Genomic DNA, 12,482 nt, shown 5'->3' with positions numbered 1-12,482 from the left:
AAGTTTCATAATAATAAATCAGACTACTGCGAACGTAAGCTGCTGATAAGAGTATCTTACAATTAGAGCGAAATTAATAAAGTACTATGAAACGTTTCGACGCAGTTAAAACGGCCGTTTATCTGAGAACGAGTAAAGCAATAGCGAAAATTGTGTAATTTTCAGGCCTCAGAAATAAATCTTATCTGCGTGGTGACGACCTTGTCTTGCTTAACGATTGCGGGAGGTGCCGCGGCGTTCTCTCGGTACGAAGGGTGGTCATATTTCGACTCCATCTACTATTGTTTCATCACCCTGACAACCATTGGCTTCGGCGACATGGTCGCGCTACAAAAGGATAATGCGCTGAACAACAAGCCTGAGTACGTGATGTTCGCCTTGATATTCATTTTATTCGGCTTAGCCATCGTCGCCGCCTCCCTCAATTTATTGGTGCTGAGATTTGTCACAATGAATACGGAGGACGAAAGGCGAGACGAGGCCGAAGCTCTACAGGTAAGGAAACATCGCACCAGCTTTTACGTCGTCCATCAAAGTATTGATCTTTTAGAAAATATTTTAGATCCGGGAAAATATTTCCGTCGTTTTCTTATAATAACTTGAAACACCTTTTTAATGATTAATTGATTCTTTTTCCCTGCTTTTGATCATTAAATTCATCGGATCATTTTCCAATAGTAGTTCGATATATATTTTTTAAATGAATAAATAATTTATTTTCTGTCGCATTCCTCTTTAATAATCTGTGTAAAAATAGTTATTTTTGCATGAAGCACAAAATTAATAATTGAAATATTATAAAACGGAAGAACGTGTTCCTTAATCCTTTTATATGCAAAGTTATGCGAAAGATACGTTCGATGTGAATGAAATCTAGTAATTTAAAATCGACACAGTATAATATCTGCTTCTTATGTCCTTGATAAAGAAATTTTAGTAACCCTCTGCGGTCTGTGTTCATCGAGTAATACTCTATTAAACAAAATGCAATTTTCTTTCGTTGTTGATAAAGAATAGACACGTCATTTTGTCTTTTAAACGTTCGATGCAAAGTAAATGTGGTAAAACTTGAATTTTTAATTTGGTTGCATAAAACAACAATCCCGATATACGACGAGAGCATAATGTACAAAAATGAAACAGATTAAAATTTTGTTTACTTAATCTTTTGCATTAAAACATCGAGTCGCGGCCGTAGCAAGACTTATAATCTGAGTTCAACGAAGTCAAACTGTATCTGTTACAAAATGTAGTTTGAACTATAACTTCAAATTATACAACTTATAGACAGAAAATTACGTACAATATTTCAATATTATTACATATACATACGTATCAGCCTTTCAAAAGTAGAACCTATCAACTCAATTTTTATCAATTTCTCAATTTCATTATGTAAATACGTTTTAACAAATTACATTACGATTAATGTTCAATTCTCAAAACACAAATTTCTTACTCCCATAAATAATAGCAAATTCCAAAACAAATTTAAAAAATACCGTTTGCAACATCGTCACTTTTCTCTGTATTTCAATTTATGGAGTTGATCACTATGGCTTCCGAATGGCTCATATAAGATTTGCCATTGTCTCATTGAAAGAAAGAAACCTATTATAGAAACGAATATTTATTTATATTTCTCAGTTTCCCTTTCTGCGTTTCTCCTTAACTCAATATCCAACTAAAAGCAGTATTTGTTCGAACGTTTCACCACTTACGACGTATCCATAATAAGATCGCCATGATATTTTCGAACGACCAAGTAATACATGGCGTTTTAACGGTTACACGTGACGCCGGACCGCAAAGGGTTGGTACCCAACCTCCGCGTACTTTGAACCCCGCCAGCTATACCAAATCAATACAAGAAAAGCATCCAACAAAATGCCTCATTCCACTCTCTCAACCTCCCTTTCACAAAATCAAACCTGACCCAGTCGAAATCCACGCGAACACGTTTCGATGGTAGAATTCGCCGAATCAACAACCGAACGTGTTCGCGGCATAACGATTCCGGATGATGACAGAGACACAAAAAAGAAAATTGTTATGACGCAGGCTGCGCAAGGAGCAGTGCGCCTGGAGGGCGACGTAATAACGGCGAACGGCTCGATACTGTCGGGCCAAGTAGGCAACCACGGTGACACGATATCGCTGGACGACGAGACGTCGGTCTGCAGCTGCTGCTGCAGCGGTTTTCAGAAGAAACGGCGGAGACCACGGTTCACGGTTCGTCGCTCGCCCGGTAAGATCTCACATCTGCTGCCGATGCAGCAGCTGCCGTTGAATATACGCAGTGACCTACACCCGCCACCGTTGACGCCGTTGTTGCAACTGCCGCCGTTGCATCAACATCGAGCCAGCATCTGACGACCATCAACCGCTGTCAGTACGTTATCTCAACAACAACTGCCGCGACGGGTGTCTGTCTGAGACTCTTTCCCTCGTGCAACAAAAGGGGACAGATCATATGCAGGGGAATGAGATAGAGAGAAAGAAAGAGCTTTTACCGGTGACCGCTTCAACGAATTTAATCCTAGGAATCGGTCTCGCCGCCTCGCCGTTTCAAACATCGCGGGAACCATACCATAAATAGGATGAATTGGGGAAAGTTAAGCTGTTTAGCTATTGGATGAATCGTATTTTATGGTATATCAAGTTGTTTGAAAGGATCGTAGATAATGGAGATTGAAAAAAAGTTGAGAGGCAATGTATTTTCAGAGATAATACTTTTTCAATTAGATTTTCTTTTGCGCATGGCTCGTTTCTTTCGACAACTTTTCGTCGTGTATAGAATAGTATAGGATTCGAGATGTTCAGTATGAATTTCTTTCGAACCTTTACAAATATTCAACTTTTCGTCAATGAAAAAATTAGGTAGAAACGAGAATAAATGATTGCGAAATCGTGTTATGTACATTGATAGAAAGATTAAAATTTAATGTTGAAACTGGCCTTCAGTATCGTCTTGTTATAAAATGAAACCATATTAATTAATGAATTACAGTCTCTTTTTCGAATCAGGTATTTGCCTTTGAAGTATCGAAGTTAAGTATTGAAATACTTGGCAGAAGTTTATGGTGGCTAATGTGTTCTTCCGATTCCATTAAATATAATACAAACTATGTATGTATATCCATTATCAAAAACGCTACGAACTTTCAAAACAACCTAATATTTGGATTGAAAAGAATAAGTAGGTGATTGTTAGATAGTATTTTTTGAATTCAATCGATGTGATATTACGTTTGATTAATTTTAATGTAGGATAAAAATGTTGAAATTGTATTTTAGGAAATTATCTATCGGTAGGAGGCGAAAATAAGATATGTACCTTAGATTTGATTTTCTGTCCAAGGTATTGAGACAAAGATTTTGATAATACTTCTGATACGATTCTATATACAATACTTTACTAATGGTATGGTTATTGCGAAATTGCCGCAAAGATGACGAAATTCTAGTCAGTCATTTTTCAATTAATTGAAACTCCACTAACGATATCGGAATACGTAGCATAAGAAAATGATTATTATTAGAAAAATTGGCGATTTCGTGAAAGAATCTGTTTCCTTGAAACTGGAAATAAAAGTTTCAAAAAAATAATTCTGAAAGATCAGCAATTGAATAAAAATTTATTTTAAAAATTGCAAGCTAATTGTATTCCCTCGAGGACGGAATTCGAGTGCTTCCTATTATGTCTATGCTCTTCCACTATTTTAACAATCACGTGTTTTTCTCACAAGCTCGGCAGAGATATATTTCCTACACTACAAAATTGTTGATAATACGAAGTTCTTCCATTGAGTTGTTTCTATGCAAAAAGAAAGAAGACAGAATCTCGTCACGAATGCGATCAGGCGGTGAATTGATTCTCAGAAGCAAGTGTTGTGCATGTACAAAGAAAAATAACGGGATGTGCTAGTGATTATGTGTTCCATAGCCAAGAAGCATTAACAAACAAACCAAAAAAACGAAAACAGAAAAAAGAACAAAAAAAAAAACAAAAAAATAAGCACGTGAGAGAGGGACAGAAGAGAAGAAAGAAGAAACTATATATATCTGCATTCACACTGCTACAAGGAAGAAAAAGAGAAATATATATTATGAACAAAATATATACACACCAAAAGACATATACACAGAATAAACACGACTTTTTTCATTAAGAAGGCATTTTACAATTTGTATATAATGAACTATAGATATTACACGTACGAATCTAGATGTACGGAATTATGGCGTTTCGATCTTACGATGTGTATAAGTACATACTTGCGAGACAACATTATATTATTTATCATGTGAGTGCGCGGATACATGACAAAAATCCCATTCTCGATTTTCCATTTAAACTACCGTTTAATTAAATGATCCAGATCGTTGAATGATCGTGGCCGTAAACTACGTAGAACTCTAGCTACTGTAGATCTCGTCACGCACGGATGCTCGATCGGGAGAAATTAAATTTAAACCAAAATAAATAAATAACATATATATATACATACATACATACATATATACATATATACATACATACATACATACATATATATGTATGTATATATATATATACACATACATATTATCTAACGAAGATAACCAATCCAAAAAGCCGTAGAACACGAGAATTAAATATCGTCCCTTGATCTTTATTGGTTACAGTTTACCTACGAAAAGTCAATCCATCGAGACACGAAGCACGTATTTCCGAATAGATAAACGCGTCATACTATAGTCGAACACGAGCGGAACAATTCTCTTGCCTTTTATCGACAAGTAGAACGTATTCGAGTATTTTTAAGACGTACACACTGGATTGCACACACACGCGTAGCGTAAGTAGTGAAACTTCGTTTGCCCTCGCTCGGTCTACCGAGTGAATTTCAAAACGGCCGGCAAAAAGGAACCCAATGTGACAGGCACTTTTAAAGGACGTTCTTTATTTTCATCCGTACACTTCGTTTCATTCTATCGTCCCTTTAGTTGTCGTATCGCGTCACTTTCGTTACGTATCGAGGCGCAAATTCTTCGTCAACCTTTAGACTCATACTAGATTTATCAACCCTTCAAACACTGCAAGAATAAATAACACGCGATATCATTTCCTTTCTAAGAGAATCACAAACATACTATGTGGAATAGACGTTCCATGGAACGCTGTAAAATTTGCAGAAAAATTACGCTATTTTGTGACAAGAGGGTTGAAAAAATTATGCCGTTTCAACTCTCTTCGATGTTTATTATCTCACATCCAACGGATATATCCTTTCGAAATCGACGTACTTAAATCATACTAACAGTTCATAAGTTATAACGTGTTTACGAAGCTTAGGGGTTAAAGAAAACGATGAACCGTAATTGAGGCTAAAAGCGTCAATGACCACGTAACCGGAAGTACACGCGATTCAACGAATCAATCATAATTATTAAATGTTTTGTTTAACCACGTGCATCCCAAACTTATCGACAACAGTTGTGTTTAAAAGAGGTGACGAGAAAAAACTCGATGAATCGATACACTTGCTGTGTCTTCGCTAACACTCGCTACGACAGAACGAACAAACGAATTCCATTTGTAACATACTAGGGTAGGAACAAACAATGATCACGTTGATTGGAATAAGAGTTCGCACGTTTCATTTAAAAGAGCAAACGCGAACATGTGAGCATCATATGGAAACGAATTTGAAAAATCTTATGGATGAAAGTCTCATTTCACATTCTTTCGATCGAGGAGAATTTCATTTTGTACGCTCCTCCCGAAGCGAACCGAAGAAAATGATTTTTGATCGTTTACACTAATTAGCAGTAAAGAACGGTAGCCTTTTCGGAATTATAAATACCAATTACTGACCTCTCTCCCTCTGGCCCCGAATCTAAGGTCATTCATCAACCCCCCCTCCCACTTTCCTTTCATCCAATTATCATTAAATTAGAAATTTATTACATAAACGTTTAAAATGAAATATTCCCCAGCGAGAATAAAGTTTCTAATAATCAGATATACATTTTTTTATTCTCAAATGGACGTTATAGCGTGTTAAGATAATACAAGGATCATATAGACTTTCATATAATATTATACTTTATACTTGTAGCAGGATTTCATAAAAAATAAGTGAGCTTGTATTAACCCTTTAACACCTTCGAGTCTGTAGCAAGGTTACGAATATTTATTTCGTCTTTATCGTTGATTTTTAGTGTTGTAAAAGACATGTTTACGATACATAATGGAAACGCTTATGCAAGAAAAAGAGAAAGGAGAACATTCGTTTAACGATAAATACCGACAGTTTGTCACTAAATTAATAAGTAATATTGCATATCTGTCTGTTTCACGTCTTAACTTGTGGCGATCATGACGAGAACAGTTAGAATGTAAAAAGTGTTCCGAAGGTAGCTGATTATTGAATTAAACAATAACAAAATGGCAAGAAGGATAAAAAATACATTCTGTTTGCCATTAATAGGTAAATATCGATGAAGGACAGACGAGTATGGAAAGAGCTTGTTTATATTACCGATCGATTTTGAGTGGCTTACTAGAAAACGTGTACTGGTATAATTAACGAAAAAAAAGAAGAGAAAACACAAAAAAAATTAATCAATCCAAAATGTTCCCACAAAATGCAAGCTCAAAATATTATAATGTCACGAATTATATTCAAGTGCCATTGTTTTCTTATGCATGTTCGAATCCTTGTATTACTTTGGTAAAATGTATTATTAAAAAGCAAGTAAAGAATGTATCTTGAAGTCGATGAATAACGAGTTCTAGATAGTGTTCATTAACGAAGTTTCATTAATAGGCTATAGTCTATAGCATACGATCTGTAATAACATCGGTTTGCCACTTTTTAAGCCTTCAAAATGCTTGAAGAGTTTGCAGGAGGAGTTCCCTTTTTTAATTTGTAAAATTCATCGTATTAATCATAAAGAATAATCAGAAAAGTAAATAGTACATAAACATGTTCTTAGACAACTTTAGTAAATCAACGGTGTCAATACGTCATTCACCTTTTTTTACGTACGATATACAATTTTTGAAGATTACTGCAGTACAAATGGCCATAAACCCAAACAGAATTCACTGATAATTGCAACTCATCGCGAAGGTTTATCTTCGGCGTGGAACATTCTCTTTTTATCGATTAATCCCTTCTGTGTAAACAGTTAGCTATAAATTTACGTGTTCACAACCGCTGTTGGTTTCGTATCCGACTTGAATGCAAAAGAAACTACATTTTCACTGGTAAAACCTAACGGATACGAGTAATTGCAAAAATGACGAAATTTTACTAATGTAAACAATATCTTGCATACGATAGATATCCGGCTCCTCGTTTAAAAAGGGAACTATATATTAATGACTAATTTAAAAAAAAAACGATTTTCCAAGTGGTAGCTCATACTATGAATCGTTAAAGTGTATCGAAATTTAAGAGATGCGTAGCCGGTGTGAAAAAAGATTATACCGTTCAAAGTCAAACATATGCTTCGTTCAGATCGCGATAGAATATTGCGTTTTCCTATCATCCTTCTCCCATCGATGTTTGATCATTTTAGCTTATTAAAAAAACGAGGTCTTATATCGATATGGTGTGAAATGTATTAAATATGCATAAATTGTCAACGATCTTCGACCAACGCTAGCTTAATTAGTCCCAGTATTGCTGGATAAGCGAAACGACGTTAAGACTTAACCAACAAAAAAAGAACAAAAAAAAAGAAAAGCGAAGTTTAAAAAATCATCAGTCGTTCTGATCCCTAATAAAGAGAAAAGCGGTTGAGAAATTTTTGCATGGTGTCTGACGTTTTTCGATATATAATGGCTCAAAGAATTACGAAGGTTACTTATCATTTATACCTCTTTAGCATAACGTAGGATTGAATCAATCGAACATTTCAAAAAAAATTCGTATTATTCGATATGTAGTAAGAGATGAGACGGTAATGTATAGTGTTTAAATGATTTAATAGGCATCGATTAACAGACACCATTGTGAAGGAAATGGGAAGAACGCAAGAATTTTCATTCCGCTTGTTTCCCAAATTCGAAGATTCGATCAGTTGAATTAACGTGTTAAGTACGTTGATTGGCTTAAAAATTCAACGAATCATTAATCGGCATTTGAAATTTGAGAATAAAAATTGAAATTAAGAGGACGTGTTATGTTTAGTATTTCAACAATTAATTGAATAGTATGATAAATCCATTTCTTCGATCTCTTTTACATAAAATCCATGGTAGATATATAAAACTTACTTTTTCTGGCCTTTATACCGATATTTTTGAATCTTATAATCATAGCAATGACATGTTCTATTAATTTCAATTTAGTACGAGCGATAAACTCGAACTCTAAAATGCATGTACGTATGATATACACGAATATATTCTGCGGTGCGGCGAGCCCGCAAAATTTCAACTTCCCGCATTTTTAACTTTGTATTAGTAGATAACGAACACGATGATTAATGTTACCTTACACGAATATAAACAATAATATTTGTAATAGCTGTAAATTTACATTACGACAACTTGGAGAGGTATGAGATTAAACGAGAAAATTTAGACACACATTCACGCAATTTTTGCTATTATTGTTATAGCATAAAGTGTAAGTAAAATAGTTACGAATTTAACAAATTAATTAACAACTAATTAATTAACTATATATGAGCATCGAAATAATACAGTTTTATCGCGGTTTCATTGACAACGCAGATTATAAGCTGCGAGAGAATTAAAAATCGAGCAAAAAAAAAAAAATGAAAAAGAACATTAAAAGCTGAACGCGAGAGAAAAAAAGAACAACAAAATCTGGCGTGTTGCATTTTCGAGGTTCTTTTAATAATTAGTCCTCCTATTAATATTTCGACTATGACTTTATTAATTTTTTCTAATCGTATCACCAAGGAAACTATAGTAAAAAATTTGATATCCAATATGTAGATGCGTCTATCTATTCATAAAATAGTTTGATATTTTTAAGACCGTTAATTTCATCTGTATCCTTCGCCAATTGAATTCAAAAATTAGTTCCTTTCTCTACAAATTTGTACTGTATATAAATAACGAATGAGAAATTTTATTAGAAGCGTTCACAATTCGAAGAAGAATACCAAATGCCATCTATAAAAGAAATCAATAAAAAAAATTTCAATAAATTTAAACTCAAAACTCTTTAAGATGTATACAATAATAGGAGGATTAACGAAAGCTTTCTTCAGATCGAATCGTGTTCCAAAGAAATATCTTATTGTGCAGATATGCAAGGCTTTCACTTCGGTTTTCATTCTCTCTTAAAATTAATGAAATAAAATATGCAAATCTGTTTATAGAGAAGAAGGAGGAAAAATGCCTGGAAATACTGTCACTTGCGATAATCACGATTTACTTGTAAGATGCGAAACAAGGTCCTTGTTGAAAAAGAAAGAGAGATTACGGAAATAGAAATCCTAATGGCTTGTACGGGTACAATTTTCTCGAAAAAAAAAAATCGAAAGGAAGAAGACCACATATCCCTCGTTTTCATGTATTATAAATAATGCACCGTCGTTGCAAGGATCTTTAGAAGATCTTCCTTCCCTTCCCCATCCGATAAAAAAAAAAGTATCGAAAGAAAAGAAAATTAATGTTAAACGAAATAATAAAAAGCAGAACGATCGAAGAGATAATGCGAAGAAAATAAACACGGTAACAGCATGCGTGTGATCGAAATCGATTCCCAAATCTGCCTGCATACACCGCCACGTGTACCGACGTTTAAGTGGATCGTAATTTGTAAATTACTATGGACTTCCTAATTATATGCTGGTATATGATAATACATGTGCTCTGCCACAATAAAGCAGTTTTTTTTATCTAATATGAATGCCGTCATTTTTCTCCCAATATACCTAAAAGAACTTATCTCAATACATTTAAAATACGAATAAAACAAAATAAAGTAAAAAGATACAATTATCAAAAAATTAAGGAAATTGTGCCATTAAAATTTTATATAACCTTTTCATCGTCACCATATGATTTCCATCAATGCATTATTTAAAGAATAACGCAAAATAGATTTTTAATTTAATGCAGAAATATGATATAAAAATATGGTTGTAGATATTCGTTCAGTGTCGTTTTAGCAATGCAAAATGTTTCTGCGTATACTGCGAAGATACTCTATCGGAGAAACGGGTTGCAATTTAAATCAGGTTGTCATATCAAGTTCACACGACCAAGGGAAAAGGCAAGGCAGGTCATTGATATCTTTAACAGCGCGAGGGTAAGTTACACAATTTCAACGACAGAGGAACGTGGCAGCACTGTACTGTTTCTGTTATTTTTTGCATGGATATGTCGCTTTTATTCAGTAACATCAAAAACTCATGTCAATTCCTCGTTGGATAAATTTAAATATCTGTCGATAACGTAAGATGCATTACATAACTACCTAGTTTACAAATATTTTTCGAATATATTAGTATTTTACCAAAATTAAAAAATTAAAATTCATGCAACGAAACATGTAAATTAGTATACCTAGCCTAATTAACATTTGCACTATACAATTTGTTACATCCGTAATAATAATTATGGACTTACTACACTTTTTAAAAATAAGCAATTTTATTATATATAATTAATGAAGATAAGAATATTTAAACATTTCCTCGTGTAAATTCTTTTTTCTTATAGCTAGTTGTCCAAAGAGCAACCTCATTTTGCGTAAATAAAATCGTCAACAAAACATGTTTCCTACTATTTCCGAATAAGTCACGTGACTATTACCGAATACTTACAAAAAAAATTTGTAATTCGAAAAGACATGAAATACACTTAATTTTTGAAGCAATGAACGTAAATTCATTGTGAATTCATGAAGTTTTAATATAATGTTAACGTAACTAACAATGAGTTTCGATATATTCTTCATAAAGCTCCGATTTATTCTTACTGTTCATCGACAAGCGTACGCTGTCTGTTTGATCATGCGTGATTGTATCCGCGCGTAGAAGTGGGAGTAATTGTGCATGAAAATTTGATAGGTTTGCATTAACTTGGCCGACCTCTTAAACACCTGGGCGATCAATCAGTATATATCAGAGGCAAGTCTAACATACACAATACTCTGTACACTTTATACTTTCATTATTTAAAATGAAACATAAGATCGACCAGAGATTGTAGCCATCTTGCGATGTAATTTAATTATATAGTAAAAATTTGATAAAAAGATAAAATCAACTAAAAAACATAATAAGTACCGTGAAAATTTCAATTTCTCCGATCTGGCAATAAATTTACGGTGATGGTGCAGTCCATCCATATTAAATAACAATGAATTCGAAAGGAAGGAATCTCCGTAATGTTCGAAACTGTCGTGTGTAAAAGCTGTTGGCTTCGAGCGCGACGTGATCGATACGCAATCGTTCCGCCGAGTATCTCCGAAGTTAGCCGAGAGAGTCGAAGATAACCGAACAGCCACGAAGTTGGCCGAGTTACAGTGAGCAAACGACGCGTACCGAAGAACGCGGGGTCTTCTCCGGCTTGGATTGAAACAGCGTTCGCGTCTACGGGCGCGGTTTTGCGTCTCGAGCTGGCGTTTTACACGGTAAAATGTCCTCCCTCGACTATCTGGACCTGTGTCGATTATGTCTTGTGAAGGATCGTGTTTCGGTGCCAATTTTCGAGGGTGAGGGAGACGTACGGCAAATATTTCTCAAGATCGCCGCTTGCCTACCGGTCAAGGTAAGCCAACTACGCCATCGCTTCGACAATGGCGATCCGCCATCTTGTGCATTTTCATAGATACACCGCATTTCCTTAATCGTCCACGACTTTTCGACCTCCCAGTAGATGTATTTGCCTCCGATCATTTTAGAGATCGCCCTATAGACAAGAAATTTCATACAGTTCCAGACCATCGATATCCAAATAGCCTTATTTCTGGTGCTGTACTGTTTATCTTTTCTTTTCTGTTCATTCTCTCCAACTCATCCACGACGCTACGAATTATTTAATAGAATTTTGCCGCGCTTTTTTCCGTACCTTAATGTATTGCGGATCTACCCAAATTTTTTCATCATCGTCTGAATAACAGCCCGTTGTTATTTTCATTCGAAAGTGACAATTCACAGTATTTCTTTATTCACAGCAACTATAACCGAATAATCTTCCTTTTCGACATCTTGCTTTCGACATCATTGTTTCTATTATAAAATAAGTACCTATAATTGACTATTCGTACTTTTTGAAGTCGTTCCATTAATAGTTGTTTTCAATGTTGCGACATAATACTTTGAAATTGCTTTTGTGAAAAAGTTCGATTAATTTAATTCTTATATTTATTGTTGCAATTATTTATTTACAGATTTTGAATTTGGTAAATGATTCAATGTATAATAAATAAATAATAATTATTTAGAATCTGTTTTGGTTGAATATTTTCTGGATATTATTTAAATGAAATATGAATCAT

General features: G+C 34.4%; 2 protein-coding genes across 3 annotated transcripts in view; both read left to right on the top strand.

Moving 5' to 3' along the window:
* Task6 (TWIK-related acid-sensitive K[+] channel 6) overlaps nucleotides 1-4,055 on the top strand; it is a 156,008-nt gene extending 151,953 nt beyond the window's left edge. Inside the window, exons 6-7 of the mRNA XM_033347979.2 lie at nucleotides 166-495; nucleotides 2,062-4,055. Of these exons, the coding sequence (XP_033203870.1) occupies nucleotides 166-495; nucleotides 2,062-2,373 (642 nt within the window). The 3' untranslated portion in view covers nucleotides 2,374-4,055. The remainder of the gene's footprint in view (nucleotides 1-165; nucleotides 496-2,061) is intronic.
* A 6,953-nt stretch (nucleotides 4,056-11,008) lies between these two features.
* The window catches only part of LOC117164839 (uncharacterized), a 55,465-nt gene continuing 53,991 nt past the window's right edge, over nucleotides 11,009-12,482 (top strand). Inside the window, exon 1 of one of the 2 annotated variants that reach the window (XM_076620711.1) lies at nucleotides 11,009-11,752. In XM_076620711.1, coding sequence (XP_076476826.1) covers nucleotides 11,621-11,752 — 132 coding nt within the window. In that variant the 5' untranslated portion in view covers nucleotides 11,009-11,620. The remainder of the gene's footprint in view (nucleotides 11,753-12,482) is intronic. The other variant, XM_076620710.1, reaches the window with a different exon arrangement.

The sequence above is a fragment of the Bombus vancouverensis genome, chromosome 8, assembly GCF_051014615.1.
Source record: "Bombus vancouverensis nearcticus chromosome 8, iyBomVanc1_principal, whole genome shotgun sequence".
In the NCBI taxonomy this organism is placed as follows: domain Eukaryota; kingdom Metazoa; phylum Arthropoda; class Insecta; order Hymenoptera; family Apidae; genus Bombus; species Bombus vancouverensis.
This window is presented reverse-complemented; position numbering and strand designations above follow the sequence as displayed.